The sequence below is a fragment of the Chiroxiphia lanceolata genome, chromosome 7 (assembly GCF_009829145.1).
Source record: "Chiroxiphia lanceolata isolate bChiLan1 chromosome 7, bChiLan1.pri, whole genome shotgun sequence".
NCBI lineage: Eukaryota > Metazoa > Chordata > Aves > Passeriformes > Pipridae > Chiroxiphia > Chiroxiphia lanceolata.
Genome location: NC_045643.1, coordinates 37615685 through 37643099, shown reverse-complemented (window position 1 = coordinate 37643099; position 27415 = coordinate 37615685). Strand labels below are relative to the sequence as shown.

At 45.8% G+C, this 27415-nt stretch overlaps 3 protein-coding genes and 1 long non-coding RNA gene across 9 annotated transcripts in view; 2 read left to right on the top strand and 2 right to left on the bottom strand.

Annotated features, from left to right (window-relative positions):
- The window catches only part of MBD5 (methyl-CpG binding domain protein 5), a 110227-nt gene extending 100483 nt beyond the window's left edge, over window positions 1-9744 (bottom strand). For both annotated transcript variants that reach the window (XM_032693047.1, XM_032693046.1), the window contains exon 1: window positions 9601-9744. The gene's annotated coding sequence lies outside the window, so the exon portion shown is untranslated. The remainder of the gene's footprint in view (window positions 1-9600) is intronic.
- LOC116789342 lies at window positions 7241-7553 on the top strand. Its single transcript, XR_004357992.1, has 2 exons — window positions 7241-7288; window positions 7440-7553. It is a non-coding gene; the product is annotated as an uncharacterized LOC116789342 (long non-coding RNA).
- ORC4 (origin recognition complex subunit 4) lies at window positions 9613-25557 on the top strand. Of its 4 annotated transcripts, none has more exons than XM_032693063.1 (14): window positions 9613-9648; window positions 12137-12205; window positions 13401-13480; window positions 14464-14554; window positions 15448-15523; window positions 15869-15954; window positions 17086-17134; window positions 17382-17533; window positions 18719-18892; window positions 19185-19271; window positions 20957-21065; window positions 21444-21539; window positions 21625-21692; window positions 21919-25557. In XM_032693063.1, exons 2-14 carry the CDS (start codon window positions 12137-12139, stop codon window positions 22105-22107), a joined length of 1326 nt encoding a protein of 441 aa, XP_032548954.1. In that variant the 5' UTR covers window positions 9613-9648; the 3' UTR covers window positions 22108-25557. The 4 variants fall into 4 exon arrangements, with proteins under 4 accessions (XP_032548954.1, XP_032548950.1, XP_032548951.1 ...); XM_032693059.1 differs by lacking the exon at window positions 9613-9648 and adding an exon at window positions 10402-10555; XM_032693060.1 differs by lacking the exon at window positions 9613-9648 and adding an exon at window positions 10425-10555 and having other exon boundaries at window positions 18806-18892.
- Window positions 23443-27415, bottom strand: part of ACVR2A (activin A receptor type 2A) — a 50422-nt gene continuing 46449 nt past the window's right edge. For both annotated transcript variants that reach the window (XM_032693050.1, XM_032693051.1), the window contains one exon: window positions 23443-26854. In XM_032693050.1, the coding sequence (XP_032548941.1) occupies window positions 26660-26854 (195 nt within the window). In that variant the 3' untranslated portion in view covers window positions 23443-26659. The remainder of the gene's footprint in view (window positions 26855-27415) is intronic.

The following is a 27415-nucleotide window of genomic DNA, read 5'->3' as shown; positions in this document are numbered from 1 at the left end:
TTGAAATACCCTCAGTTCAATGTTCACCATCAGGGATTAATAAATTGACATTCACCACCATTATCATCAATATTTTCTTATATTACGTATCTGTTTGACTACTGCCTATCAAAAGTAAAAAGCACCTCATTTTCCCTCTAATAGCTCAGAAACATTCAGACACCACAAATAAATTCCACACCAAGTATTACAATTATCTGCAATAATTAGCAAAAGCTGAATATTAACACCTTTTTGTTTTTACATTAAAAATGAACGTAATATAAAAAAAAAATAAAATTGCAACAGCAGGTTCTACAAAGTTCATGTTATTCCTTCTCTGCCAAAACAACTGCTATTGCTCTGATAATTATTATTCAAGAAAAACAATGCAGCTCCCACCTACAGGAATACTTTACTGGCATGTAACTTGCTAGAAATAGAAATGAAAATGAAGAATATTCTCTTTTAATTTGCTGGTAATGTTTTAGTTGCAGGGCTGTGCTCCTGAGTTCCACCTCACCACGTGCCTGAGGAGAACTCTTCCATCAGAGGAGGGTTTGAGCTGCAAAAGATGATTAAGCCTGAGCCAGAACTGGGAAGTTTTTAGGGAAAGCAGCACAGGAGAAAACCCAGGAAAAACCCAGGAAAAACCACAAGCCCAGGAAAAGCTGGAGGAAGGTGATCCAGCAGGAATCCACAGACCAGCTGATTAAGGAGCTGCCTAAGGAGCAGCTTTGGGGAGCTTGTCCTGGTTAGAACCCGAGACCTTTGGGAAGTCAGGACTCGGGAAAAATTCCGGATTTAGGGCTTGATTCAACACCCAAAAAGCTGAGAAATACTTTAGTGCTGACATCAGGGTAAACAGAATAAACCCCCTTTCTTTAAAATCATATATAGATTTTTAATGACAAAATATCAAGAGCAGAAACACTTCATTTAAAAAAATATCAAGAGCAGAAACACTTGGTTGATATTTAAAAATATTAAAATCACTCCCAATGCAGTTTTATATGAACTTAATGCCTGAAACAAATATGTTTATCCAAGCAAAAAGTGGGATATGAAAGGCCCAGGATGTTCCAGGAGCACCACAACTCTCAGAAACCCACCAACATGGCACCAGCTTTGGGGAGCTTTAATGGGACACAAGTGCTCATTGCACAAGAACTTTGGGACAGGAAATCAGGAAAAATTCCTGATTTAGGGCTTGATTTAGCACCCAAAAAGCTGATAAATATTTCAGCACTGGCATCAGAAACAGAAACACAACAGACCCTTTTTTTTTATTTAAAGATTTCACATAGAGATTTTGAATGACAAAATATCCAGAGTAGAAACACTTAAAAAAAATTCAAATGAAAATCAGCCACACTGCAGTTTTATATAAACTTAATGCCTGACCCAAGTATATTTAAGAAAAGAAAAAGTGGGATACAAAAGCCCCAGGATGTTCCAGGAGTAACACAACTCTCAGAAACCCACTGACACGGGACCAGCTTTGGGAAACTTTAATGGGTTACAAGTGCTCATTGCCCAAGAACTTTGGGAAGTCACAATTCAGGAAGAAAAAAATCAGATTTAGGGCTGGATCCAGCACCCAGAAAGCTGGTAAATATTCCAGCACTGGCATCAGAAACACAACGGATCCTCTTTTTTTTTAATTAAAGATTTCACAAAGAGATTTTTAATAACAAAATATCAAGAGAAGAATCGGTTGATATTTAAAAAAAAAATAAAATAAATTAAAATCAGCCACACTGCAGGTTTATATTGAATTTAAAGCCCGACCCAAGCACATCTAAGCATAGAAAAAGTGGGATACAAAAGCCCCAGGATGTTCCAGGAGCACCACAACTCTCAGAAACCCACCAACATGGGACCAGCTTTGGGAAACTTTAATGGGTTACAAGTGCTCATTGCCCAAGAACTTTGGGACAGGAAATCAGGAAAAATTCCTGATTTAGGGCTTGATTTAGCACCCAAAATGCTGATAAATATTTCAGCACTGGCATCAGAAACAGAAACACAACAGACCCTTTTTTTTTTTAATTAAAGATTTCACATAGAGATTTTGAATGACAAAATATCCAGAGTAGAAACACTTACTTAAAAAAAATTCAAATTAAAATCAGCCACACTGCAGTTTTGTATGAACTTAATGCCTGACCCAAGTATATTTAAGAAAAGAAAAAGTGGGATACAAAAGCCCCAGGATGTTCCAGGAGTAACACAACTCTCAGAAACCCATTGATATGGCACCAGCTTTGGGAAACTTTAATGGGTTACAAATGCACATTGCACAAGAACTTTGGGACAGGAAATCAGGAAAAATTCCTGATTTAGGGCTTGATTTAGCACCCAAAATGCTGATAAGTATTTCAGCACTGGCATCAGAAACAGAAACACAACAGACCCTTTTTTTTTTTTAATTAAAGATTTCACAAAGAGATTTTTAATAACAAAATATCCAGAGTAGAAACACTTACTTAAAAAAAATTCAAATTAAAATTAGCCACACTGCAGTTTTATATCAATTTAAAGCCTGACCCAAGCACATCTAAGCATAGAAAAAGTGGGATACAAAAGCCCCAGGATGTTCCAGGAGCAAGAGGACTTTGGGAAGGCCGGCCCGGGGAGCTGCGACACGTCAGAGCCGGGGCAGATGGACGGGTCATTTTTAGAACTGAATCACGCTGCAAATGATTTGCCTAATTTTAAAACAGAGGTGAGTGAGGAGCTGAAGAGCCTCCAGCCCAGATATGGTTGGAGCCCTGGGTTCAGCTGGCCCACTGCTGTGCTTTATTGCTCCACAACGCCGGGCACACTCGGAGGGAAGGCACGTGGGCTTTAAAAGGCTCCGACCAGTCACATATTTGGGAGCGTGGAATCCTTCGGCTCCAACGTCAGCCCCCGAGTTTGGAGCCTTGTGTGAAATCTGGGGGATTGGGTTGGGGTTTGTGTGGTTGTGTTTTTTTTTGTTTGTTTGTTTTAAACACAGGGATTTTTGAGTTATTGGCCACTAAATATAGCACATTCTTGCGCCCTGAGGAGATGGGATCGCGTTTGAATTATCTCAAGTTTGGAAAAGTCGATTATACCTTGAGTTTGGGTTGGGGCAGAGGGATTTGGATACCTGCTCTGATACATATTTAGCCCTTATTTAAGGCCAAACTTCCGCTGAAAACCATGGATGTTTTGCCTGGAAAACACAGCCCCAAATATAGATCCGAGTGTCTCCCAGATTTTCCAAGTGCCAAGCGTGAACCTGGAAAGAACCAGGGAAAAGGATTCCCTGAGACAGAGAAAATCATCGTCCAAAGCTCCACTTTGGTGCTCCTGCAGTTATTGCATTTATTGAATATATTGGTATTTAGTAAACTGGAGCAGAAACAAACCCCAAAATCCAGGAACCCCTTCCTGGTAAAAGGAGGAGCAGTTTGAAACAGCACCTTTAAAAAGCTTTCCCAACCCAGGATCAATGTGGAGGCTCCCAAAGTTTACAAAAAGAGAGGAAAAAAACCAGCAAATTGCTAATATTCCACATTCCAGGCTCAAGAACAGCAAGACAACACCTTTGCATCCCCAGGCTGTCCCGACACATCTCCCCTGAAACCTGATCCAAGCTGCTTCCCCAGAAAGATTCCGAGGGAACAACGGGATCCCCCCCTCCTGCCCCCCCCCCCCCCGAGCCCCTAAAAGACAAAAGGAAGTTCTGTTCTAAAAAAAAAAACAACCAGCCCGCTACAGATTCCTGACTACTTTGTTTCCTTAATCAATGATCTCATTTGTTCACTTTTTTTGCAGTGTTTTCCTCCAAAAATAGCAGATACTAAAAAAAAAAAAAAAAAAAAAATTAAAAAAAAATAAAATTTCTTCCTCTTATCTGGTGGTTGGATGAGAGAGGATCCAGCAGATTTTAGATTTGTTTTTTTGTGCTTTTCTTCTACATAAAGATGAAACAAATAAAATTTCCCTCCTTGAATTGACAGCATGCTTATATATATTAAAAAAAAAAATTAAATAGATGCATAAAGCTTCGCTGCCTCAGTCTTAAAAGTCAAAAATTGAATTAAATTAAACAGATTAGGGGGGCAAACACAGTCAAAATATAAGGCCAGTGCCAGCTGCTTATTGTTTTCAATGCTACAGCTTCAGATCTACCCCAAACCATGACACTTGTACTCATTCTAGGGGGGCTAATCACATATATATAGAATATATATACATATATATATAGTATATATATATATATATATATAGCATATATATATATAGCATATATAGAGAGAGCATATCTATATAGAGCATATATAGAGATGAGAATACATATATATACACATATATAGCATATATAGAGATGAGAACACATATATATATACACACATATATAGCATATATGTAGATGAGAATACATATATATAATATATATACATGAGAATACATATATATACACATATATATAATATATATACATGAGAATACATATATACACATATATATAATATATATACATGAGAATACATGTATATACACATATATATAATATATATACATGAGAATACATATATACACATATATATAATATATATACATGAGAATACATATATACACATATATATAATATATATACATGAGAATACATGTATACACACATATATATAATATATATACATGAGAATACATATATACACATATATATAATATATATACATGAGAATACATGTATATACACATATACATAATATATATACATGAGAATACATATATATATACACACATATATATATATACACACATGAAGTAGACAGGTAAAAGCTTGAAGGATGAAGACAAGCCCCAAATAGTTCACATATTTTTATGAAGTCTCTAATTTACCACAACAGATAATCCCAAATAACACGTTGGCAACAACCTACCAGAGCTTAAAAATAAAGCCTGGAACGGGCCGACTCCAACTGAATTTCCATGTTTTTTCAAACATCAGGCAGCAGGGATGGAAAAACCTGACTATCTGTATTTATGATATGAGGGCCCAGGTTCTGTTGGGCCAAATTTTTCTCCCAACTTAGGCTGTGTTTGTTTCCTTTGGCAGAGGAGGGGGGGGGAGGACACGAGGCAACATTATCTTATGGCTCCCTGGATCTAAACCTTGGGAATATCACCATTTGATCCAGCAGGATTTGTTGTGCAAACAACTGACAACTGTGCTGGTTCCCTCACGTGGGGATTTGCCTGAGCGAGGGCCCCAATATTTCAGCTTTTATTTACATTTCAGGTGGCTCCTCCTTCAGCAAGACACCAAAATAATTGTGTTTTTGACGCCACTGAAAATGCAGACTAAGCAAAAATTATGACAACATATATATATATTTTAATCCCAGGCTTCAATTTTGCCTCATATCATGATAATGAATTAATATACTCCTTAATATAGGTCTCAGATACCAGATGTTGTTGCACGATAAGGGTTTTTAAAATACTGCTTTTGCTTACTTTAAAATATTCTCTGGAGAACAAAAAAATAATCTGTGAAAAAGAAAAATTGCATACTGAATTTAACCTGAGTAATAAATGAAATTCTTTCATTCTGTCTTAGAAACCTAAAAAGGAATTTTCAAGCGTTTCACCATTTCAAGTCCATTTAATGCTCCTGAAACCGAATATTTCGGGGAAAAACCATTTAAACAAACAACAAATGCATCTGGGGCACGTCCAGCTCCCTCTGCCATGTCCCTCAGCTCCAGCCCAATGAACCAAGGATGGAAACTGCTCCACAGTTTGTCCCTCAGTCATTCCCATGGGAAGGAGAGGAGGCAGTGGAGGTTTTTGGGGATGGGAGCACCTGTCAAGCTGCAGATAAACCGAGCTGAGCAACTCAGCTCACAAAGGTCTATGAATAGCCCCTGATTCCTGCTCCCTGTGCCAGATCCAAACAACAACAGGGAGGTGGAGGGCTCAAAACACAGACCCTGGGAGCCAAAGAGTTTAAAACAGGGCTTAGAAGTTTAAATTATCTGGTTTCTACACCTCTTTTATGCCTTATTTTTATATATATATATATATATATATACACACACACGTGTGCATTTGTGTATGCAGCTAATCTCATTTGCATATGTACTCACAGGCTTCATAACATCATAATTTAGGAGGTTTTGACAAATTTTTGCCTCTATTTAAAAACAGTGCAAAAGCCTGAACTCCTTTCCAGACGATTCATCGAGAAAAAAATAAAATAAAATAAAAAAAAATTGGTATTGCTGCAATAAAGAACTGGGAGTTGGAGAGAGGAAAGGAGTCAGCACTTCTTCATTTCTTAACTGCTGCTTCTTGTTTTATTCCCACTTTTGTTTAGCTCCAGCTACAGGGATCAAATTAAGGCCTCTTGAAAGCTGTGTCCAAAAATTTCAGCCTTGGTTCCTGGGCAGGCCTATTGGAGACTGATTATTGCACCTCATAGTTCCAAAAGGAAATGCAGAGAAAAGCCAAGGAGAGCCTTTCACACGTTCAAGGAACTCTTTAAAAGAATAAGCAGGTCCTTGATGGCATAGAAAAAAAAAAAAAGAAAGAAACGGATCCTGTGCCTTTTTATTGTTGAAATCAAGGGTGATTTCCACGATCACAAAGTGATTTCCACTTCCACTGAGGCAGGATAGGAACCTACAGAGGGATCTTAAAAACCAACAACACAAAACTAAACCCTCCAACAAGCCAAGAAGCCCGAAAGAACAAACAGAATTCCCTGCTTTTCCTGAAGTTTTACCAGGATTTTTGCAAAGGAAGCTCAGCCCGTTTCCAAATTTGAGTCCCTGGCCATTAAGGGATGAGATTCAAGTGCTTTGTGCACGTGGCCCCTTAAGCCCATGGAGACACTGGGACATTAGTGGGGCTCCAGATGGGCACGAGGGGCCTCCCACCTGGCTGCTGCTTCCCAGGAGGAACATCCAGGATAAGCACTGGCTGCTGATCCAGAAAGCAGCGCTGGAGTTCTGGACTGTATTCCAGCCACTCGTCTGCCACATGCGAGGACTAACAGCAGGAAAAACAAAAATAAATCTCCTGACAAAAGGGAATCAAGCAACCCACTGAAAACCAAGGCATTCCACTTGGACTCTGACTTAGGCCAAGATCTCCAGGGCTTTTTTTTTTAACAAGGAAGAAAGACTGATCCCTCCACAACCAAAGAACCCCAGGACTGCAAGAAAAGTTCCATTATTCCAAGTGTTGCATCATAAAGATTCTCCTCAAACATCCTCCTGCCCAGTCCAAATAACACCAACACATTCACCCCCCAAAAGGGAGGAAGGTAAGGCAGCAAACTCCAAGGAAACACTGCTAAAAGACAAATATAAGTCAGGCCTAAACAGCATTTTTATAGGTCCTTGCTAATTCCAAACAATCTGCCCCAGAGTCCCACCAGGAATACGGGAAAATAATGATTAATTTTCTCTCGAAAGGTAAAGAACTGGAAAATCCACACGAAGTTTTCCTACAAGCAATTACCAGTTCTAAATCCCTACTGATGACAGCGGCAAAAAGAGCTTAAAAACCCAAATAAAAGGAAACTGTTGCCTTTGAGTGGTAGCTGTTGATGATTCACAGTCTGTCTTAGCACAGGTTGAGGGATTCAATTCCTTCAGTTCTTGGAAGGCTGTGACAGCAGCCAGAAGCCCCGAGTTAGCCTGAGACCCCTTTGGGGGTCCTGCAGAAATGCAGGAATTGCCTCCAACCCCCCCCCCCCAGAATCCCAGTCCCACCCAGTGGCTCCTTCAGAGGGACCTTCACTCCCCAATCCTCCCAAATCCACCTCTGTCCTTCCAGCACAAACTTGGCTGCAGGAGCTGGAGGCCTATGGAAGCGAAGGTTTATCAGGAATTTTATCTCTAGGATTTCAAGTAAGGGAAGACCCTGAATTATCCTGCCCGGCTTCGGAATTCTGCTGGAATTCTGGGAATTTTACTGTTTACCAAACCATACCTATTTGAGACTCTGAAACACAGAGAGGTTGTTAAATCCCTGTAAGAATTAAAGGGATCTCATCACTGGAGGCCAATGAAGTTGGGGGCAGAGCTGCAGCCCCCCATTCACGGGGAGCGTAATCCCGGAGCCGCTCCAGGTTTCCATGGGCAGATGAAAGGAGATCAATGGGATCTCAGGTGGAGAAAAGCAGCACTGTCATGAAATAAAAAAGGAAATTACATCCTTCACTCTTGGACAGGCTTTTGCTGCCCAAGTCCTGCCCGTAGCAAACTGAAAAAGGGAGTCTCACGTTCCAATGATAGGGTTTTACACACGGCTCTGTAGAGTTTAACGACCATTATTGATGTTCTTTTCACGTTTAAACCCAAAATTAGCACGAGCAGAAAGAAAACTCATGGCAAACTATTAGAAAGAACTACAGCCCTGGCTGCTGCCTTCAGTTCTCCACCACAGCATCGTCAAATATCAACCCAACTCTTGTTTGCCTCCCAGTCCTTCCCACCCTGCCAAATCAAGGATTTCGCAAACTCTCCCCAGCCTGATCACAAAACTGCTGCTCCACACAAGGCAGGGACGTACAAATTAGAAATGGGAGACACAACAGCACGTCAGGAGAGCTCTTTCTTGTGGGCATCCTCCAGGGATGACACACACTCCCCGCTGACCACCACGGAACCGGGATGCCCCTCTGGAATACACACCCATGGCCTACTCCATGGCCCAGCATCCAGCACTTAATTGACCAAAAACAAACCAAAGCACTCAAACCGCCTTTCTGAAATTACAGAGGACGTAATTAAGCCCCAGGAATAAGCAGACAACAGCAATTTTAATATAAACATCCTACTTGTGGAGAGGACTCCGATTCCAACTCGGCCTTAATGTCCCAACTCTTACTCCTGGATCCTTGCAAAGGCCTCTCCCAACATTTCCTCGAGCCCAGGACCGAGTTTGACATTTAAACCCACCGCATTTTTAACCTATTTCAGACATTTTGACACGCAACCAGCAGAAAACATGGTCAGGTCAGACCGCCAGTGGTACCTGATGGAGACATTTGGCCTTCCCAGCCAGAAAAGCCACGGAAAAACAAGATCCCGACATATATATTTGAACAAATCATTGCCCAAATATAGCCGGGCACCGGAGACAAACCAGGGGCTGCCACCAACCACCCCCCGACCCCGCAAACACCGAGCCCAGCCCCTGGGCTGCCTATCCCTGGAAGTTCAGCTGCGGGAGAGGGTCTTTGTACAAGTGGTCTTTGTACCTTAATAACTCAAACAATAAGTCAAACAACGGCCTGAGGCCCGGGGGGGGAGGGGGACGGGGGGGGAGAAAGGGGGGGCAGCCCAGGGGGGGGCTCGGTGTTATCCCGGGAAAACACCACTTTGGGGACACTCAGCACCGCCCCGAACTTTGCCACCGCCGCCCCCCCTCCCTCCCTCTCCTCCCCTCCCGCACCCAGAGGGGCATCCCCGGAGCATCCCCCGACAACAAAGCTGGGCCGGGGGGCGCCGAGAAGGGGCCGAGGGTGACAGGCCGGGCCCCCCCCGGGGGCAAACAGCGGGGAACCAGGGGGGTGAGCAGCGGGTAAACAAACGCCCCCCCCCGCGCCGCCGCTCCCCCCGCACTCACCTCAGGGCCCCCCGGGCGCGGGGAGGAAGGCGGAGACGCACACAAAGGGTAATAAAGGGGGAGGAGGAGGAGGGAGCGGCGCTCCGCGGGGCCGCCCCCGAGGGACGGGGGTGGGGGGGGTGTCTCGGTGCGTTCGTGTGTGTGTGTGTGTGCGTGTGCGTGTGCGTGTGTGTGTGTGTGTGTGTGTGTGTGAGGAGCGGGGGGGGGGGGGAGGGATGTGGAAGAAACTCCCCGGCGGGGCCGCGGGGGGGGGGGCCGCGACTCGGGGCCCCCCGCCCCCGCCTCGGCGCGGCGCTGCTTCTTCGTGTGTGTGCGTGTGTGTGTGTGCGTGTGTGTGTGTGTGCGTGTCTGTGTGTGTGTGCGTGTGTGTGCGTGTCCCTTCTTCAGCGGCGCGAACCACCGGCCGTCCCGCCGCCGCCCCCCCCCGCGCTCCTCCTCATCGCCGCCGCCGCTGTCGGGAAGGAGGAGGAGGAGGAGGAGGAGAAGGAGCAGAAGGAGGAGGAAGAGGAGGGCAGGCAGCAGCGGCGGCCGCCACCGCGCATGCGCCCCGGGGGAGCTCGGGAGGCCGCGGGGAGGGAATGGGAGGGAGGGGGGGGGGGAGAGAACGGGGGGTGGTGGTGGAAGCGGGGGGGGGGGGGAGAAACTTCCCACAGCGCCGCGCGCGCCGCTCCCGGAATCGGATCCGGGACAGGGAGGAAGGAAGTGGATGATGGAGGGGGGAGGGAGGGAAAAAGGATTTGGGGGGAGTGGTGGGGGGGGAATGGACGGGGGAGGAAGTGACGAGAGAGCGGGGACGGAGGGAGGGAGGGGGGTGACGTGAGGGGGCGGCGCGCGCGGGGCGATGGGAGCGCGAGAGGGAACCGCCCTCAGGGGAGGGAGGGAGGGAGGAGAGGCGGGAAAGCGGCGTGAGGGGACGGCGGGGAGGATCGGGGAAGGGTGTGCAGATGAGCACAGGGTAGGTGAGCACAGCCCCCCTTCAACCCGGGCGGGAATGCCGGGGAGCCGGGGATGCGCCCCCCCGCCCATCGTCCGCCCCCCGCTCCATCCCCGCGGGCTCCGGCAGCGCTGAGGGCGCCGGCTCTGAGGGAAGGGAGCTCTAAAGGTTTTGGGGGCCCAAGGGCTGGCGGGAGGGGGGGCTCGGGTGCTGAGGGGGGTTCGGGTGTCCGGGGGTCGCTGGGGTGTGGGGGGCGAGGCGGGGGCTGAGGGGAGGGTGTGCGGTGGTTCCTGCCCTCAGGGGAGGGAGGAGAGGCGGGAAAACGCCGCGAGGGGAAAAGGGGGGAATGGTGAGGCCGGGACAGGTAAGGCGGGCAGCACCCCCAGGACCACCCTCCCGAACCTCTCGGGGAACCCCCGAGCCCCTCAGGGAACACCCTCCCGTTCCCTCATAGTCCTCACAGACCCTCCCAGCCCCCTAAAATCCCCCCCTCTCAGAACCTCCCCCTCTGCCCCCCCCCCCAGCCCCTCATCAGGGTCCTCACAGACCCTCCTGGCCCTCCAAAATCCCCCCGTCAGAGCTCCTTACCCCACCCAAGCCCCCCATGGATCCCTGCAAGCCCTTTAGGGACCCCCATTCCATAACGGGTCCTCTCAGGGTCCTCACGGACTCTCTCAGTCTCCCTGCCCTCAAATCCTCCTCTCAGAGCCTCTCCCACTCCCCAGGCCCCCACAGCTCTTCATGGACCTCCAAGCCCCTTAGGGCCCCCACATTCCCTCATCAGGGTCCTCACAGACCCTCCCAGCCCCCCAAAATCCCCTCCTTTAGAGCTGCACCCCCCTCCCAGCCCTTCGTGGCCCCCCCAGACCCTTCATGAGCCCTCTCAGGGTCCTCACAAACTCTCCAAGAACCCCCCATTCAGAGCCTCCCCCACTCTCACAGCACTCCCATGGCCCCCCAGACCCCTCAGGACCCCCCCAGTCCAATGGAGCCCCTCAGAGCCCTCCCAGTCTCTCCCCTCTCTGGTCAGACACCAGCCTCAGGTCCCACTCAAGACCCCCATTCCCCTCAGCCCCCTCCATAATCCCCTGAGGGCCCCCCAGATCCCCTTCATAGCACCCTCTGTGCCCCCAAAATCCCCCTGAGAGCATTCCCTGGCACCCCTAATTCCCTCAGTGTCCCCTCCCAAATCCCCCTCAGAGCCCACTCCAAACTTCCCAATCCACTCCTGACCCCTCCAAGGCCTCCTGATCCCTTCAGGATCTCCCTAAATGCCCCTCTGGGGTCATTCAGAGCCCCCCAGTCCCCTCAGGAGCCCTCCAAGCCCCCTCCAGAGCCAGCTTATCCAGAGAGATGCTGTGGTTACTGTTATCCAAAGCATCCTAAACACTAATTAAAATAAATTAAAATTGAGCACAAACGAATTCAAAATGCTTTCAGTGTTTTGGGTCTAGCAAGGCAAACTGCATTGTTATTTAAGAAAAGATGTTCTTTACAGTTCTAAGTCCTTGAAAACAGCCAACATCTAAGTACAGTTTCTGGTTAGGGTTATTTGGCGAGTAATATTTAGTGTAATCTTTATGTTTTCTGCCTTCTTTCAAGATGAAATCTGCAATGAGCAAACGTAAGCTGAAGGACACCTGTGGAGCAAGTGCTGAGTGCATTTCACAGGTCAGGAACAGCTTTATTTGTGACTTTGGTTCTGAGTTAGGGAATTTTCCATCCTCTGCCACCACATAATTCTGTATTTTTTTTTTTTTACTGGACCAGTTAAAAAGACTTGTACAGGTACAGGATGTAATTTCTGGGGCTGTAAATGGGTTTTGTATTTCTTTCAGCTTCTCACCTGATTGTTTGCTTCAAGTGTTACAGTAATAATCTGCTTCTTGGATCCTTAATAAAAAAAGCTAAGGGATGCCCTTGTGCTTTTGCAGCTGTTTGTGGCAACAGATTTCCGTAAATCTATTTTTATCTAATTAGGTTCTTTATTTTCTAGTTTGTAGGGCAAATCAGAACCCAGGTGACTTTTTTTAGCAGCTGCCAAATGAGTTTTCAGTTTGTTTGTTTAACCTTTTATTCTTCTGTTTTCTGAAAGTGGCTGCTTAAACCTGTGCTGCATCTTGTAGGGAATTACCTCTGGCTCAGTGATTTGTTACATTTCCATCTCCTCCCTTCATTTACCTGTAAAATCTATTTATAGCAGAAGAGCCTTTTCACTTATGAAGGGGCAATGCTGTTCAGATTATTGATTTAAACACAACAGATCTGGAAATTAAATCAGTGAGACTTCAGTAGGACAAAAAAAAAAGTAACTAAAAAAATCAGGCTGCTCCAGTGTGGGTCCCTCCCATTTTAGAGGAACATCACCTCACTAACAGTCTGCAATTTGGTCTGAAATTCATTGGCACTGAGCACTTGGATTGGACACCAAATGTTGTAAAAGGGTGGAGTACAGAGGTATTTTTGGGTTGCTTAAGTAAGTAGTAGAGTCCTTTAAATTCTTAAAAATTGGGATTGCTGCTAATGAAGCGGCAGGGTGAAATCTGCTGTGGTGCTCTTTGGGAATTGAAGATACAATTGTAACTAACAAATGAGCTGATGTAATTCTGGTGACACCCTGATACATTTTGCCTGAGTTTTCTCTTTTATATAATATTTATCCAGTATTCTACCCACTGCAACTTTATTTTTACTTTCAAGACCCCCCTGTCAGCAAATATTTACATGTTACAGAATATTTGTAACACCACAAACGTGCACATTTCACAGTTATTCTGTTGCTGTATTTACACTATTGGAACATTGTGGTGTTTGAAGCACCAAAAATTCTTCCTGGGTAAAAGCAGATAAATTCTTATCTTTGTAGGTGCAAAAGATTCTACGTGAAAGGTTCTGTCACCGCCCCAGTGCTACTGGAAAACTGTTTGGGATTGAATTCCAGTACAGGTGAGTCAGCAGCCTCAAACACTGAGTCATTTCTGATTGAGCTACAGCAGAAAAAAAAAACCAGGTGAAGTCAGAATCTTCTGCTGCATCTGTTTTTCAGAATTCTACTGGCTTAAATGACCTGCAGCACAGGGCTTCTAAAAATTCTTTGCCTCAGATTTTAAGAGGTTTTGTACAACTGCTCCTTGCTGGTTTTGTCAGGCTCTGAGTTTTGGATTTCTTGTCCTTGTTTCACACCTGTAATTCCTGGAACAACTTTATTTTTTTCCTTTTTTTTTTGAGCCTGAAAGATACTTTTAGCGCACGTTCTGAGGCTTTGTTTACTGGCCTGGCCAAGCAAAAAGTTAAATTCTCTTGCTGTGAATCTTTATTTTCACTTCACATTTCCTCCTGTTTGTTGGTAAGCTGTGTAGAAACTAAATTTAAACTTTGGATGGATTATAGAATTTAAATTTAAACTCTGTGGGTTTTGAAGTAGAACCCCATATTTAAAACAAACCTCACCCAGATGTGGAGGTCAGAGTTAGGAAGAAGTGACTTACTGTGACAGTAACACTGTCCCAATCCCAAACATCTCCCAGATGGGGGTCAAAGTCTGAAAAATAGCAACTGTGTATCTAAAGAGCTTGTTTTAAACCATCAGTTTTTTCCCAAGAGTAACTTTGTGCAAGTGGAGTCACCTGATGTGAGCACTGGTTTCTTTTACAAGAGAGAAAGTTAACACTGATTAAAAAGTGTAGTGTTACCTGCATGCAGGTGTTTATTTATGTTTATATCCTTCCCAGCTCCTGCTTTTCCTCTCCCAAGATGGATCAGGGCTCTTGGCTGTCATTTGCCCTCTGTGCTTTATTGCAGTACATTTTGCATGGCCTGAGAGGAAGCTGAAAATGTAGCAGGTTTTCTCTTATTCTCTGAGTTTTCCTGAGTTTCAGTGAATGTTTTTCTGCTCTGAGGTTTTCAGCCTCTTGCTGTTTCCATCACAGGCATTTGCTGGAGCTGCTGAAAAGAACCACCTTGCATGGAGAGAGTAATTCTGCCCTCATCGTGGGGCCCAGAGGATCAGGGAAGAGCACGGTAGGAACACCCATGACAAGTTCATCAAATTAAGCAAATCCAATTAAGCACGACCTGCACGACCCCACTGAACTCCTGGGAGCTTTTGGAGCTGCATTTTCATCTCTGCTTCTTTTTAAAGGAATGGTTCACATATAAATTCAAAACGTTCCAGGACTTCTCCAGAGCTAATTCTGTGGAGCAACAGTGTGGAGAAATGGGCTCCTTACAGTTGTCTTTGCAATTAAAACCACCTTTTGATCACTCTGTAATTAACCTGCTCTTTCTGTAAAAATGACTGAAGAGGCATCCAAAAGCTGTAAAAGTCTCTATAAAAAATGATCAGGTGTCTCAATCCTGTTTAAAATGGATTGACATTCCTGTCAAGGAATGTTGTTACCTCAGTTGCCAGGAGGTTTCATGTTGGTGGTTGTGGTTTGTAACTTGTAGGTTTGTATTTTAAAGGAACTCCCTTTTATTTGAAGGATGTGAAGAGATTGACATGGAACTGAAGTGTTTTATCCTTCAATATTATCACTCAAGTCTTTTATGTTTGCATCAATATATAATGTGCTAAATAGATTGGCTGTTAGTGCAGGAGGTATTCAAGATGGAACAATTAGAAAAATTCCACTGGAAGTCTTCCTAAGTGGCCTTCAGGCTTTTAAAGAAGTTGAATAGAAATAAGTTAATAGATGTTAAACATATCCAGGCTGACACCAGTCACCCTGTCACTCTGTTGGCCACTTGTTTTGCATTTCCAAACCAGTGTTGTCACCTTTTCCTGTTACCCAAGATGCTCCAGAGGAAGGATAACCCCCAAAATACCATGGAGTGGTGGTGGGGAAGGAATTAATAAACCAGTGGCAATTAATCTTCTCATAATAAACTTCTGTATTTTTTTTTCTTCCCAGTTATTAAATCACGTCTTAAAACACCTCAGGGAAATGAAACAAGTCAGAGGGAACCTCTTGGAAGTTCACCTGAATGGCAAGTAACTCAGCATGGATCCAATGTTATGTTATTATCCAGTTCTAATCCTGTATATCCTCAATATTTATACAGTTTGGTTGCAGCAATTTGGTGTGGCAGGTTTGTCTGTGAGCTCCAAAATGCCTCTCTCTGTGTTCCTCTGTTCAGAGACAACTTTTGTGCTTTGAGTGACCAAATTAAGTAACTTGTTAGATATGGAAAATTCCTGTCTAGCCCGATTTTTTTTGAAAAAAGGCAAAGCTTTGGAAGGCTGGAAAAAGAGGGAGAGAGAAGCTTCTGGGTGAGTTTCTAGTGGGAGTGAAGGAGAACTGCCAGTTCTTCACCAACATCACTTTATTTCAGGGCTCCTGCAGACCAGTGATAAAGTGGCCCTGAAGGAGATCACCAGGCAGCTGCAGCTGGAAAACGTGGTTGGGGATAAAGTCTTTGTGAGTATCTTCACTCAATTCCCTCCAAAAACCCTTGCCTGGGAAACTGGCTTTATGGAATGCTTGTTCCTTGGAGGAGGAGGAAGAAAGGACAGTCTCTCTCAGCAAGCCCCTAAATGGGCCAAACTGCAGCACTCCAAAGAGACTTTGTTCAGAGGGGTGGGGTATTTTGTAAGCATTGCTTTTAACATTTCAAGAGTTAGCAAGTTAACCAACCAAAAAAGCAGGTTCTTTAGGTGCATTGGTATTTTCAGTGCATAAATATATATGCAACCTTTCCTATTTCATAGGGAAATCTGCCCAGGCTTCCTCGAGCTCTCGTTTTGCATGGAATTAAAATTCCATTAAAATATTTGCTTCTATTGCCCTTCTCCCAAAGATAAACTCATTTACATAGGTGCTGAATTCAGTCATGAAGATGAAATCTCATTTATTTGAGTGTGAAATAACTGGGGCCACACTGATCAGAGCTTGCTGCCCGTTACTCAGGGAATGTTCTGGACTTGCAGGAACCTCCTTCTCTCCACAGAAACATTCTCTTTTCTTCTGGAACTCGCATTCAGGGAGTAAATTGGCTTCTCTGCCACCCTTGACAGGGCTTGTGGTGTTGGGTTATAGTTATTTCCCATCTCACAACTGGTGTGTGAGGTGAGAAATGCAGTGTGTGTGTGTAAATTTGTGTGTAACTGGAGCAGGATGGTCACAGTTATTTGTTGTTTTGTCCTTTCATCTCTTTAATGAAGCTGCAAATTAAACCAAAACCTGCCTCCTGCTCACTCTCAGTGGAACACAATAGGTGCCACTTTTTCCACGTGTGTGGCTGGAAAATGAGGATGCAACAGCTATTGAAGGGAAGATGAAGCTACTTGTAAATTTAGCCTGTTGCAGACATCCTTCTGATCACTAATTTTTGCCTGTCTGAGGCACTTTGGGGATTTCAGGCTGAAAAAAAAAAGGTGGCTGGATGTGGAATTAACCCTTATTTTTCTTGCTCTGAAGGGGTTTTGATTATACAACCTGAAGTGACAGAAGGTTTTGGAAGGGGATGGCCTTCAGTCCCTGTCTTGAACTAATTGTAGTTAAACAATTCAGAGAATCCCATCAAAAAATCTCTTTTTCTTCCCCGTGCAGGGCAGTTTTGCTGAAAACCTTGCGTTCCTCCTGGAGGCTTTGAGGAAAGGTAAAGAAAAATAAACCTTTGCTGGGAGTTGTTGTGTCCTCCCCTGTGGCCAGAAACGCTGCTGGGCACAACAAAGTCAAAACCCTCCCAGTTCTTCGGTGTGTTCTTCTTTCTGCCCCGTGAAAGGAGGGCTTAGTTAAGAGTTAAAGATGGAAATATGTCAATTATTCAAGCTGTGATTAGTGAAAGCTGTAGAGGGGGAGGTCTGGTGGTGGAGTTACCTGCTGACTTTCCAGCTGCTCTGCAGGAGACCGAACCAGCAGCTGCCCAGTGCTTTTTGTCCTGGATGAGTTCGACCTGTTTGTCCATCACAAGAACCAGACCCTGCTCTACAACCTCTTTGACATCTCCCAGTCAGCACAGACTCCAGTGACCATCATTGGGCTCACCTGCAGGCAGGTAAGAAACTGCACCTCCTCCTTCCTTTGTAAAGTGCCTTCTGCCTTACCTGGAATGTTTTCTCCTCTCCTGGAACGCTGGTATTTTATTCCCTAAGTGACTTTTCTAAATTAAGACTTTTCTCATTTTCTCACTTTGGAATTGGGAAGGATATGATGATAATAATAATTTGTGCTGAGAGCAAACATCAAATGACCAAAAAAAAAACAAAACCAAACCTGCAGAGCCTTCAGTTTTACTGCAAGAGGAGCAGGTTTCCATTTCTAAGGAGACTTGTCTCCTATTACACTGTTTTATATTATATTATATTTTACTCTTTGGAGGAGCTCCTGGGCATTTCAGCTTCTTGGTCAGCAAGAACAGACTTGTTCTTGCCCTTTTTAAGCCTTACAGTGCTTAGAAAAGATTCCTTGTCCTCAGGCCAATGATTTGAGCACTTCAATAGGGCACTTTTCCTGAAACATTGGCACGTTCAAAATGGGTTCAGGATCCACGTTAAATTTCCTGTGATATTTGCATTATGTGATTAAGTATCTAATCAATTTGCAGCACTGTGGAAACTTCACGAAGATTAAACTGTTTTCTGCATGAACTGGGTTGCTGGTGAGGGAGAAAAATAATTAGGATATTTCATCAGTGCTGAATCTGGGGTTTAGGTGATACTTTTGGAGTGTAATTAAGGAATTCTTCAGAGCTGCCCCACGGTCACGGTGATGTTTCTGAGGGGCTTTTTTTTTTTTTTGCTCTTAAGTGGTTTTTTGTTGGTTTTGTTTTTTTTTTTTTTAAGCTGTATTCTCTCAGTCTGACAACAGGCCTGTGGTGTGAGCACACAGACAACTTTTGCCTGGAGTTTGGGATGAAATGTCTTGATTCCAGGCTTAAAGGAGCTGAGACATTTCCATAATCTCTGGAGCAACGTTGCAGGGTTTCCTAGCAACTGCTGATCCTGTGTGATGTGGGGCATCACGTGGGCTGGGGAAAGGGCTGTCAGGCATTGCCAGGCACATCAATTCAAACAGTCAGCAAAGCTCTTGTTGGAACATCTGAAACCTGAGAATTTAATAATTCTTTTTTTTTTTCTTTTTCAGCACCTTTTACTCGGGTATTTTGTCTGTACTGTAGCAAAGAATGCACTGAATTAATATCCTTTTTTAATTACTGTTTTTCCTTTCTGTTTAAAACAAGGATATCCTGGAGCTCCTGGAGAAGAGAGTAAAATCAAGGTTCTCTCACAGACAGATATATTTGATGAATTCCTTTGATTTTAAACAGTACATTAAGATATTTAAGGAGCAGCTTTCCCTTCCTGCTGAATTTCCTGACGAGCCTTTTGCACAGAAATGGAATGACAATATTCAGGTACTTAAAGCTTTTTGGACCTGGCTCCAGTAAAAATTCTACAGTAGGACCAGTTTATAAGTGTAAAGCTTTTACCTAAGATTGGTATTTCCTTTCACTGTTCGAGTTTATGGAATAAATTAAATTATGACAGAGAATCATTGCTTACTGAAGTTTGGAGGTAAAATGGTCACAGAAAGCTGAAGAATTGTACTGTCACCCATAAGCTGAGCTCTTTCAAAAAATCAGTTAACTCTTATTTTTCCAGGTGAGTCTAAAATTGAGATGATTTAAATATCACTTTATTTTCTAGCATCTCTCAGAGGATAAAATTGTGCAGGACGTGCTGCAGAACCTTTTCCACCACACCAAGGACCTGCGCTCGCTCTATTTCCTCTTGGTATGTGTTTGGAGAGATATATATTTATTTATATATAAAAACCCACCTTCTTTATTTACAACAATCAATAAACACCTCTGGTGGTTTTCCCAGCAGGGTTTTGGTTTCTTGCAGCTTCATCAGTCCATTCTGTGTCAGTGGACGTGGGTAATTCCAGCTTCTGTGTTCCAGGTGCCTTGTAAGGGTGTCCTGTTTAGTTCAGGCCTTTGGGTGTTTGACTCTTTCCAAGGCTTTCCATTTATAAAGCAAAAACGTAGGTGAAATACTTTCAAACTGTTTTTTCCTTTCTGATACTCCTTTTGGTTTCTGGTGAATCCTAAAAGCTGCTCATGTGGAAACCTGCTTTTTCTGCCATTAAGTCAACTGTTGGCACCCAAATATTCCTCCTCTTTCACTAAATCTGTTCCTACACTAAACCTTCTTTTTCTTCCTATGTTCTTCACATGGAGGAAATGCTTTTTCTTCCTTTTATCACTTCCAGGATCAGATAAAATCCCTTCATGAACTGTATGAGGAGGCACCACATTGTTTCCCCAGAGCTGGTTTCCTGTATGGAGCAATCCAGGGAGCCCACCTGCAATCCCTGATTCATCTACTACTGTGACACAAGTCCAAAAAATGGGATATTAATCCCAAATCTTGAGGTGCTGGAGGCAACTAATCCATAGAAATGCTGAGCTGGAAGTTAACTCTGATCTCCCAAATGTTATCCAACATCAAAGGCCTGAGGAAGCTTCCAGAAGTTTTATTGGTAGTTTGGAATGTTCCCAGTTATCTCAGGGGGGAGAGAAGGAAAGGCTCCTCACTGTGTGTGGGAAAAATGGCCCTGGGAAGACTTCCATGTTCAGTAAGTAGGAGGGAATGCTGGCAGGGAACTTCCCCCATCACCACAATTCCAGATTGTTTCTAGTCCAGGGGCACCCCAGTCTGTCCCTGTGGCCCGAGTGGAGGCTGAGAGTCAACTTCCCAATTGTTTTCTGCAGCATGGTCTGAACTTTCCCTTTGGAAAGGGGTTTTCCAATAAAAGCACAGAATACAGATAGGAGCAGGGATGAATGAGGAGTTCCTGGACAAACTCTGGAGAAGAGAAGGCTCTGGGGAGAGCTGAGAGCCCCTTCCAGTGCCTAAAGGGGCTCCAGGAGAGCTGGAGAGGGACTGGGGACAAGGGATGGAGGGACAGGACACAGGGAATGGCTTTAAACTGAAAGAGAGTGGTTTGAGATGGGATTTGGGGAAGAAATTGAGGGTGGGGAGGCCCTGGCCCAGGTTGCCCAGAGAAGCTGTGGCTGCCCCTGGATCCCTGGAAGTGTCCAAGGCCAGGTTGGAGCAACCTGGGCTAGTGGGAGGTGTCCCTGTGTACAAAAGCAGGTGTCAAGCAGTTGTCAGTCCTTCTCGCAGCAGTTGCTGAAGTGCTGATCCATGGGAATGGATCCAAACAGGTTCCTCGGGGTTTATCTCCTCCAGTGGGGGGAGGCTTTGAAGTTTTAAGCTTGGAAAACCTTCCTGGCAAAGGGGGGGGGTCGTAACTCCAGCTACTGGTGAGGTTTTCAGTACGTGGGAATTCTATTCCTTAATGTTTCTAGGAGGTGACGGTGGGACAAACGCGTTGCTGTGCGTCCCGCCTCCGGGCAGGAACTGTCTGTTCCTCGGGAATGGGATGAGCAGCGTGTCCTGCTTGTTTGCAGATGCTGGCTGTCGGTGCAGTGACCGTGCACCACCCCCTGCTCACGGCTGCAGACCTGCAGGAGGCCAGCAGGCAGCACAGCACCGACTCCAAGGCCAACATCGTGCATGGTAAAGCTCAGCCTCTTCCCAAAAAACGCCCCTCAGGAGACAGGGAAGTGTCAGGTCCCTCCCTGAAATCCCCCTGATGCCAGAGACAGGGATAACCTGAGCTCATACCTCTAGGGATAGAACTGCCAAATTATATACTTAATTTTCTTGCTTTTTCGTGGAAGCAACCCATTTCTTAACATTCTTGCTTCAGACACATGGAAAACAAATGTTCTCTCCAATTCTGGATTTTTTTTTTTTTTACATAATGAAGGTAAATAACACAAATGGGTGAGGCCTGGAGCATAAAAAGACCAGAGGAACAGATACAGTGAGTGAACTGCCTGTGCTTCTGATGTGCTTAAGGGGAATCCTGAGGGCTCTCGTCTTTCCCTGCAGGTTTGTCCGTGCTGGAAATCTGCCTCATCATAGCCATGAAACACCTGAATGATGTGTATGATGGAGAACCCTTTAACTTCCAGATGGTTTACAATGGTGAGAGGAATCCTGAGCTTCACAGACACCAAATCACACCCTGTCCCCTCACTAATCCTTCCTTTCAAATCTGTTACTGACGCAGAATTCCAGAAGTTCATCCAGAGGAAAGCACATTCCATGTACAACTTCGAAAAGCCAGTTGTCATGAAGGTGAGCCTGAAATGATATTTTTTTTTTTTTTTTTTTAATTGTAAAGCATTTAGAAATTTAGAAAGTGGTTTTATTTTCTAGAGCACAGATCCGAGGGGTCAGATGCAACCCCGGAAGGGAATTGGGGTGTTTTGGGGCTGGGAGGACGCCCTGCTCCCGGCAGGGGGTTTGGGAATGTCTGGCTCCTGGCAGGAATGACTTCACCTTCCCCTCCTCTGTATTTCAGGCCTTTGAGCACTTGCTGCAGCTGGAGTTGGTGAAGCCCCTGGAAAGGCCGTCGGCGCGAGCGCAGCGGGAATATCTCCTGATGAGGCTGCTGCTGGACAACACCCAGATCATGGATGCCCTGCAGGTGTATCCCAACTGCCCCACGGACGTGAAGCAGTGGGCAGCCTCCTCCCTCAGCTGGCTCTGAGCTCCTGGCACAGCACAGCTCCAGCAGGGAAGTGCCAGTGCCAGGAACGTTACCCACAGGAGCGTGTTTGGATTAATGAATCCTTGGAAGAAGCCTCCTGTGCTGATCCATCTGGGATGGATTTGAAGGAGATGTTGTCTCCCAGCGGCCAGAACTGTGACTGACTCCAAGGCTCAGGTGCTTTAGCTCAGCTCGGTGCCAACTTCTCCTCATTGCACACAGTCTCCACTTGGAGAAATCCAACTCCTTGGAGTTCCTCCCTCTGGATCCTGGCTCAGGACACGCTGCCCTCCCCGTTCCGGTGTGGCCCTGGCCGTCCTGCAGCACAGCCACACCAGCCCACCCGTACTCCTCCTCCTCAAATCTCACTTGACCTGGAAAATTTACTCAATTAAATCTGTAATCACAGCAAAATTTACCTAATTAAACCTCTTAATCCCAACAAGCTTCAGCTGCAACTGGTGGTTTGTGCCACCTTCTGCCGTTTCCACCTGAAGTGTGATGTGACCGGTGTATCCCGGCACGAGGACGGTCTGGGAATGCCAATGGAGCCAGCTAGGAGCGCTGCCCTGGACTCTGCTGTCAGCTCTGGGGTGAGGAGCCCTTTTTGCAGTCAAAGGGGGTTTGATTTTCCTCTTTGCTTCACAGAGGTCCTGTCTGCACACCTGCACATCCCGAGGGGCAGAGCAGGGAAAGAATCCTGGGATGGTTAGGGCTGGAAGGGACCGAGAAGATCTTCATGATCCAGGTCCTGTTAAGTGATGCCACTGCTGCACACTTTATATGAGATTTTCCTGCAGCAGCTCTTCTCCAGGAAGGAAAGTGTGGATTCAGCCAACCCCAATCTCCCTGTTTGAGTGGAGCTCATGGAATTCCAGCTGGCCTTGTAAAATGGGAGGGGTTTATCCACTGCTTCCTGGGGAGCTGGGGGACAGGCAGCTCTCGGGGAAGTGGTTGCTTTGCCCATCCCTGGAGAAGGAAGAGGCAGCCAAGCCCTGACCTCGGGCTGCAGCAGTGGGAATATCAGTGGCAGTGTGTGGAATTCCCAACACATGGCTTCTCCTGGCACTGCCCTGGGAACAGTGTCTCACCCTCCTCAGTGCACTGCAAACAGGGATAAAAACCAAGGGATAAAATATAGGGAATGCTGGAGTGTGCTGACACCAGAAGAGGTGAGTTTTCCCTCAGAAGTGCTGGAGTTGAGGCAGATTCTCCCTTTGCTTCTCTCTACATTTGACCTGTAACACCTTCCCCTTCTCTTTTTTTTTTGCCCCAAAACTCCCATTTTGGCTCAAGAACAGCCCCACCTGCTGAAAACCAGTTTAAAAGGAGGCATTTGCAAGTCAGAGTAGTCACATTTTTTATTTTCCCGTTGGGGGAACAGGGCAGAGTATACATTTGTATTTGTACAATATTTAACAATCACTTTATTGAGGGTTGGGGAGGGGGGTTGGTTGGTTTTTTTTAGCACTTGCAGAAACCCAGCAAGTACCTTTTGACAGTAGTACAACAACCTGTGCCCAAAAACACTGACAAATACAGAGAGGAAAGGTAAAGAAATCGCTCCCCAAACTCGAGGGGGAACGGAGAGGAGATGGACTGAAACAAAATGAAAGGAGGAGGGAGAACAAAAGCAGTTCCTGCTGGTTGAGTATCTGAGGTAACAGATGTTCCATCAAGGATGCTACTGGAGTCCTGTTGCCCATGGATGTGTATTGCAGCTTCCTGTGTTTTGTACCACCAATGTCTTACAAGAGGTTCAAAAAGCCGGAGGAGGAGCAGAGGGGGGGCCCTACCGGTGGTGATCAGTGCTGAGGTGAGCAGGACACGGTTTGTCACACCCAGAGCTGGCCTTGGAGCACTGCACCCGCCTGCCTTGGGTGTTTCCATGTTTCTGGTGGGGTTTGGGAATGGCCCAGGAATGCCAGCGCTGGTTGAACACCCCCCGTGGGCCTGGGCTGAGGGGGAGCGTGAGTGGAGTCCTGCAGGACGGGGACAGGAACTTGTCAGCCTCTCACACGGAAACAACACCTGGGGCTCAGGGACCACTCCAGGGCCATCCCTGGGCTTGGAGCCAGGGGACAGGCAGGGACAATGCCACAGTATTCCCTAGCACCAGGCTCCCTGGATCCTGCCCTGGCAGCTCAACTCAGTCACTGCTCCAGAAGCGAAAGCAGAATTCATGTCCAAACCCCTGTGAGAGCAGCTGGACCAGGACAGCCCAGGGGAGACCAGTTTGACCAGTTAAAAAGCATTTCCGAGGAGCAGCCTGTTCTCAGGGATGCTACATCACGCTGTTAAATCCCAGGAAATGGGAGCAGGACAAGAACTGAGCTGGGATAGCCAAAGGCAGAGTGAGAAGGCAGAGGTACAAGTGCTGTGAGAACCCGAGTTTGAGGGAAACACAAATGATGGACATTTTACACGTGGTCAGGGTTTGCATCAGATCTCAGAGAGCACAGAATTAAACTCCGTTTGCTCCAGTTTTGCTCCTTGGGAGCCCAGAGGTCTCAGGGAGTACACGTGGGTTGGGATTTGTTCAGAACTCCGTTCCTGTCCCGTGTGTGTGGGAAGTTAAATTAAAACTGGATTAAAAAGGGAAGTGTCACAAATGTCACAAAGTGGAATTCTCCCCCTTCCCGAAGTCCCCTTGGAGCAGGTCCCTCAGGCACAGACGTGACCAACAGCGACACAGCCCCGGGTGGAACATCAGCCCTTCCCTCCCTCCCTGTATCCATCACATCCCGCTGTTCCCAGGGCTGAAGTCCCCTCTCAGGGCTGCACAGATCCACGCTCCAGCCACCCTTCCGTGGGCTCCCAGCTGCACTGTTAAAGCTGTTTTCCAAAGACACGGACTGGACAGACAGGGAGAACACGGACACACACTCAGCACACCGGGGGCCGCGGCCGGCTCTGCGCTCCAATCCCAACATTTATTGTACCTGGAATTTTGGGTAAAGGATCCAACAAACGCGGTGAGCCAGCACTGGGAGCAGCACTGCGGCACCCAGCTCCCAGTCACCCTAATTCCCACGCAAGGTGTGACATCCTGAACTCCGGCGTTGGAGCTGGGAAAGCCACTTCCACGTTTTTCCTCATTTTTGGCGAGTCTGTGCTGTGGATATTTGTTACCTCGGAATGGTCGTTGCATATCGTGAGCACAACTAATTATCCCTGAAATTTCGCATCTGGAAGCTGGAGCCAGAGCTCTTTGTGTGACTCCAGGATAAACCTGTGGATCACAGGGAGCGTGAGCTGCACTCCTGTGGGATGGCACAAGCTTTGAGTGGAGGGAATTGCAAATATTCCAAGCAGAGAGTGAGGAACTGGGGGGGGGGAACTGAGCTTCCTGAGGTGATCCTGGAACAGGGACACAGCCCCCACTGTTTGCTGGGACAGGGAACACGCGGCGACCTCGGCACGAACATAAATAGGAAAAAAAAGACTTTTTTTTTTTAAAAAAAAAAAAAAAGAACAAGAATTCAGAGCTTTCCAGTGTCACAGCTCACAGAAAATTAAAAAAAAAAAAAGTCATGCTTAAGTTTTCAAATATTCCTCAGACACAGCAAACCTAAATAGTATCAGTTAAATAAATGGATGAGATACTCTGGGAAACAAAGGGAAAAGCTTTCAACTAAAAGAGGAAGGAAAATTTTCTCTCAATAAACAGCACTTTTTTTTTTTTTTTTTTTATACACAACAAGCGAGTACAAGAAAAGGCTAAAAAACACGGCTCTGGGAATGGCCATTCCTGGGGGCACCTTCCCCTTCTTAAATAACACAGGGATCGGGAATAACATCATTTACAAAACACGGAGCGGTTCATTATCCCAATTAGTGTTGTCGACGATAATTTAGGAGGTGGAACTGAGGTATACCTGGTTTTGAGGGAGGTTAAGTAATACTTGGAAGCCTCTTTGCTCTATCCCATTGATTCCTCTCGTTTCTGTACACGGAACAGCAGCACACGGAACATTCACAAGCTGTGTCGTAGTCGCGTCACAACGAGTCATTTTGATAGAAACGACGACGAATGCAATAAAAACAAAAGTTACCCTTTTTTTGTCGGTTTGTTTTTCTTCTTCTGTCGTTCTGTTTTTTTTTTTTTTTATTTTTTTTGTTTTTTTTTTTTTTTAATCTGAAATGAAATGGTTTTTTGTTTTCGTTTTTCTTTTTCCTTGATTTTAAAAAAAATAACAGCAGTTCGTTTAAGGAATTAGTCTCTTCTGCCAGGGATTAAGAAATCGGGTGTCAGTGTTTAAAACGCTCGTTAAGCCCCGACAGGTCCATCCATATTCTTCATGTAAAGTCCCTCGTCGGCACGTGAGGGGTCCGGTCACGTCCTTCAGGTGTGAGCAGGGAATGCAGGAAGTCTCATGGATCCACGCCGGGGAGGAGGAAGGGGCAAACAAAGGAGAAACACCTCTTGGTGATGTTCCAGAGAGACTTACCATCCGCTCTTCCCGCCGGCACGGCAGCGACGCCGGCAGCCCGTGCGCTGGAGCAGCTCCGCCGAAGAGTCCCGCGGTCACTTCCATGACCAGTGCAACTATCATAGACTGGATTCTTTGGGAGGAAAGTCCACGTTCGTCACCATTGTGACCACAGTCACGATGTCCTCTGTGGTTATAATGTTAGTCAGTTTTTGCATCTGGATGATCCTCTCCTCCACGCAGCCGGCGGAGAGCCGCGCCTCGGCGTCGTGATCCCAGCACTCCTCGATGGTCTCGCACAGCATCGCCATTCCCTGCGGAGCCGGGGAGAAACGGGCACACACCGAGTCAGGGAGGGCTCACCCAGCTAAGAAAAAGGCATTTAAGGTCCACCTGCCAAGTGTGAACCCTGGTGTCCAACGGGACGCGGTGCCGGATTTGGGTTTGATGGGACAGGACGCGGCGTTGGACTCGGGTTTGATGGGGCCTCGGGTCTGCTTTGTTATATTATTATTTATTATATTATTATTATTATATTATTATTGTTATATTATTATGTGTTATATTATTATGTACTATATTATTCTTTCTGATATTTAAACAACACCCAGCAGTGAGCAAACCCTTCCCCTGCAGTGCTGCAGTATCACCACAGCATTCTAGAGGTGAAATTCTTCAGCCATCAAGTGTCACTTCAGCGAAAAGTAACTCAGGAATCTCTTCTTTCCCCCAAAAACCTGACAGAATCATTTTCTAACACTCCAAGAGTATTCTGAGATGAAGAACACACTAATCTGCAGCCCATTTAATTCCTACTGGAATTATTAAATTCTCCCCAGGACACCCCAGGGGCTGGGCAGGATTTGGGCAGGATT

What these genes read in the sequence shown, in the direction of transcription:
- ORC4 (XM_032693059.1), top strand. Translation starts at nt 10,442, where the DNA reads ATGGGAGCGCGAGAGGGAACCGCCCTCAGGGGAGGGAGGGAGGGAGGA. An exon ending in TGGTTGGGGATAAAGTCTTT is followed by an intron (nt 15,955 to 17,085) that starts GTGAGTATCTTC and finishes TTCCCCGTGCAG; the next exon opens with GGCAGTTTTGCTGAAAACCT. An exon ending in AAAAGCCAGTTGTCATGAAG is followed by an intron (nt 21,693 to 21,918) that starts GTGAGCCTGAAA and finishes TCTGTATTTCAG; the next exon opens with GCCTTTGAGCACTTGCTGCA.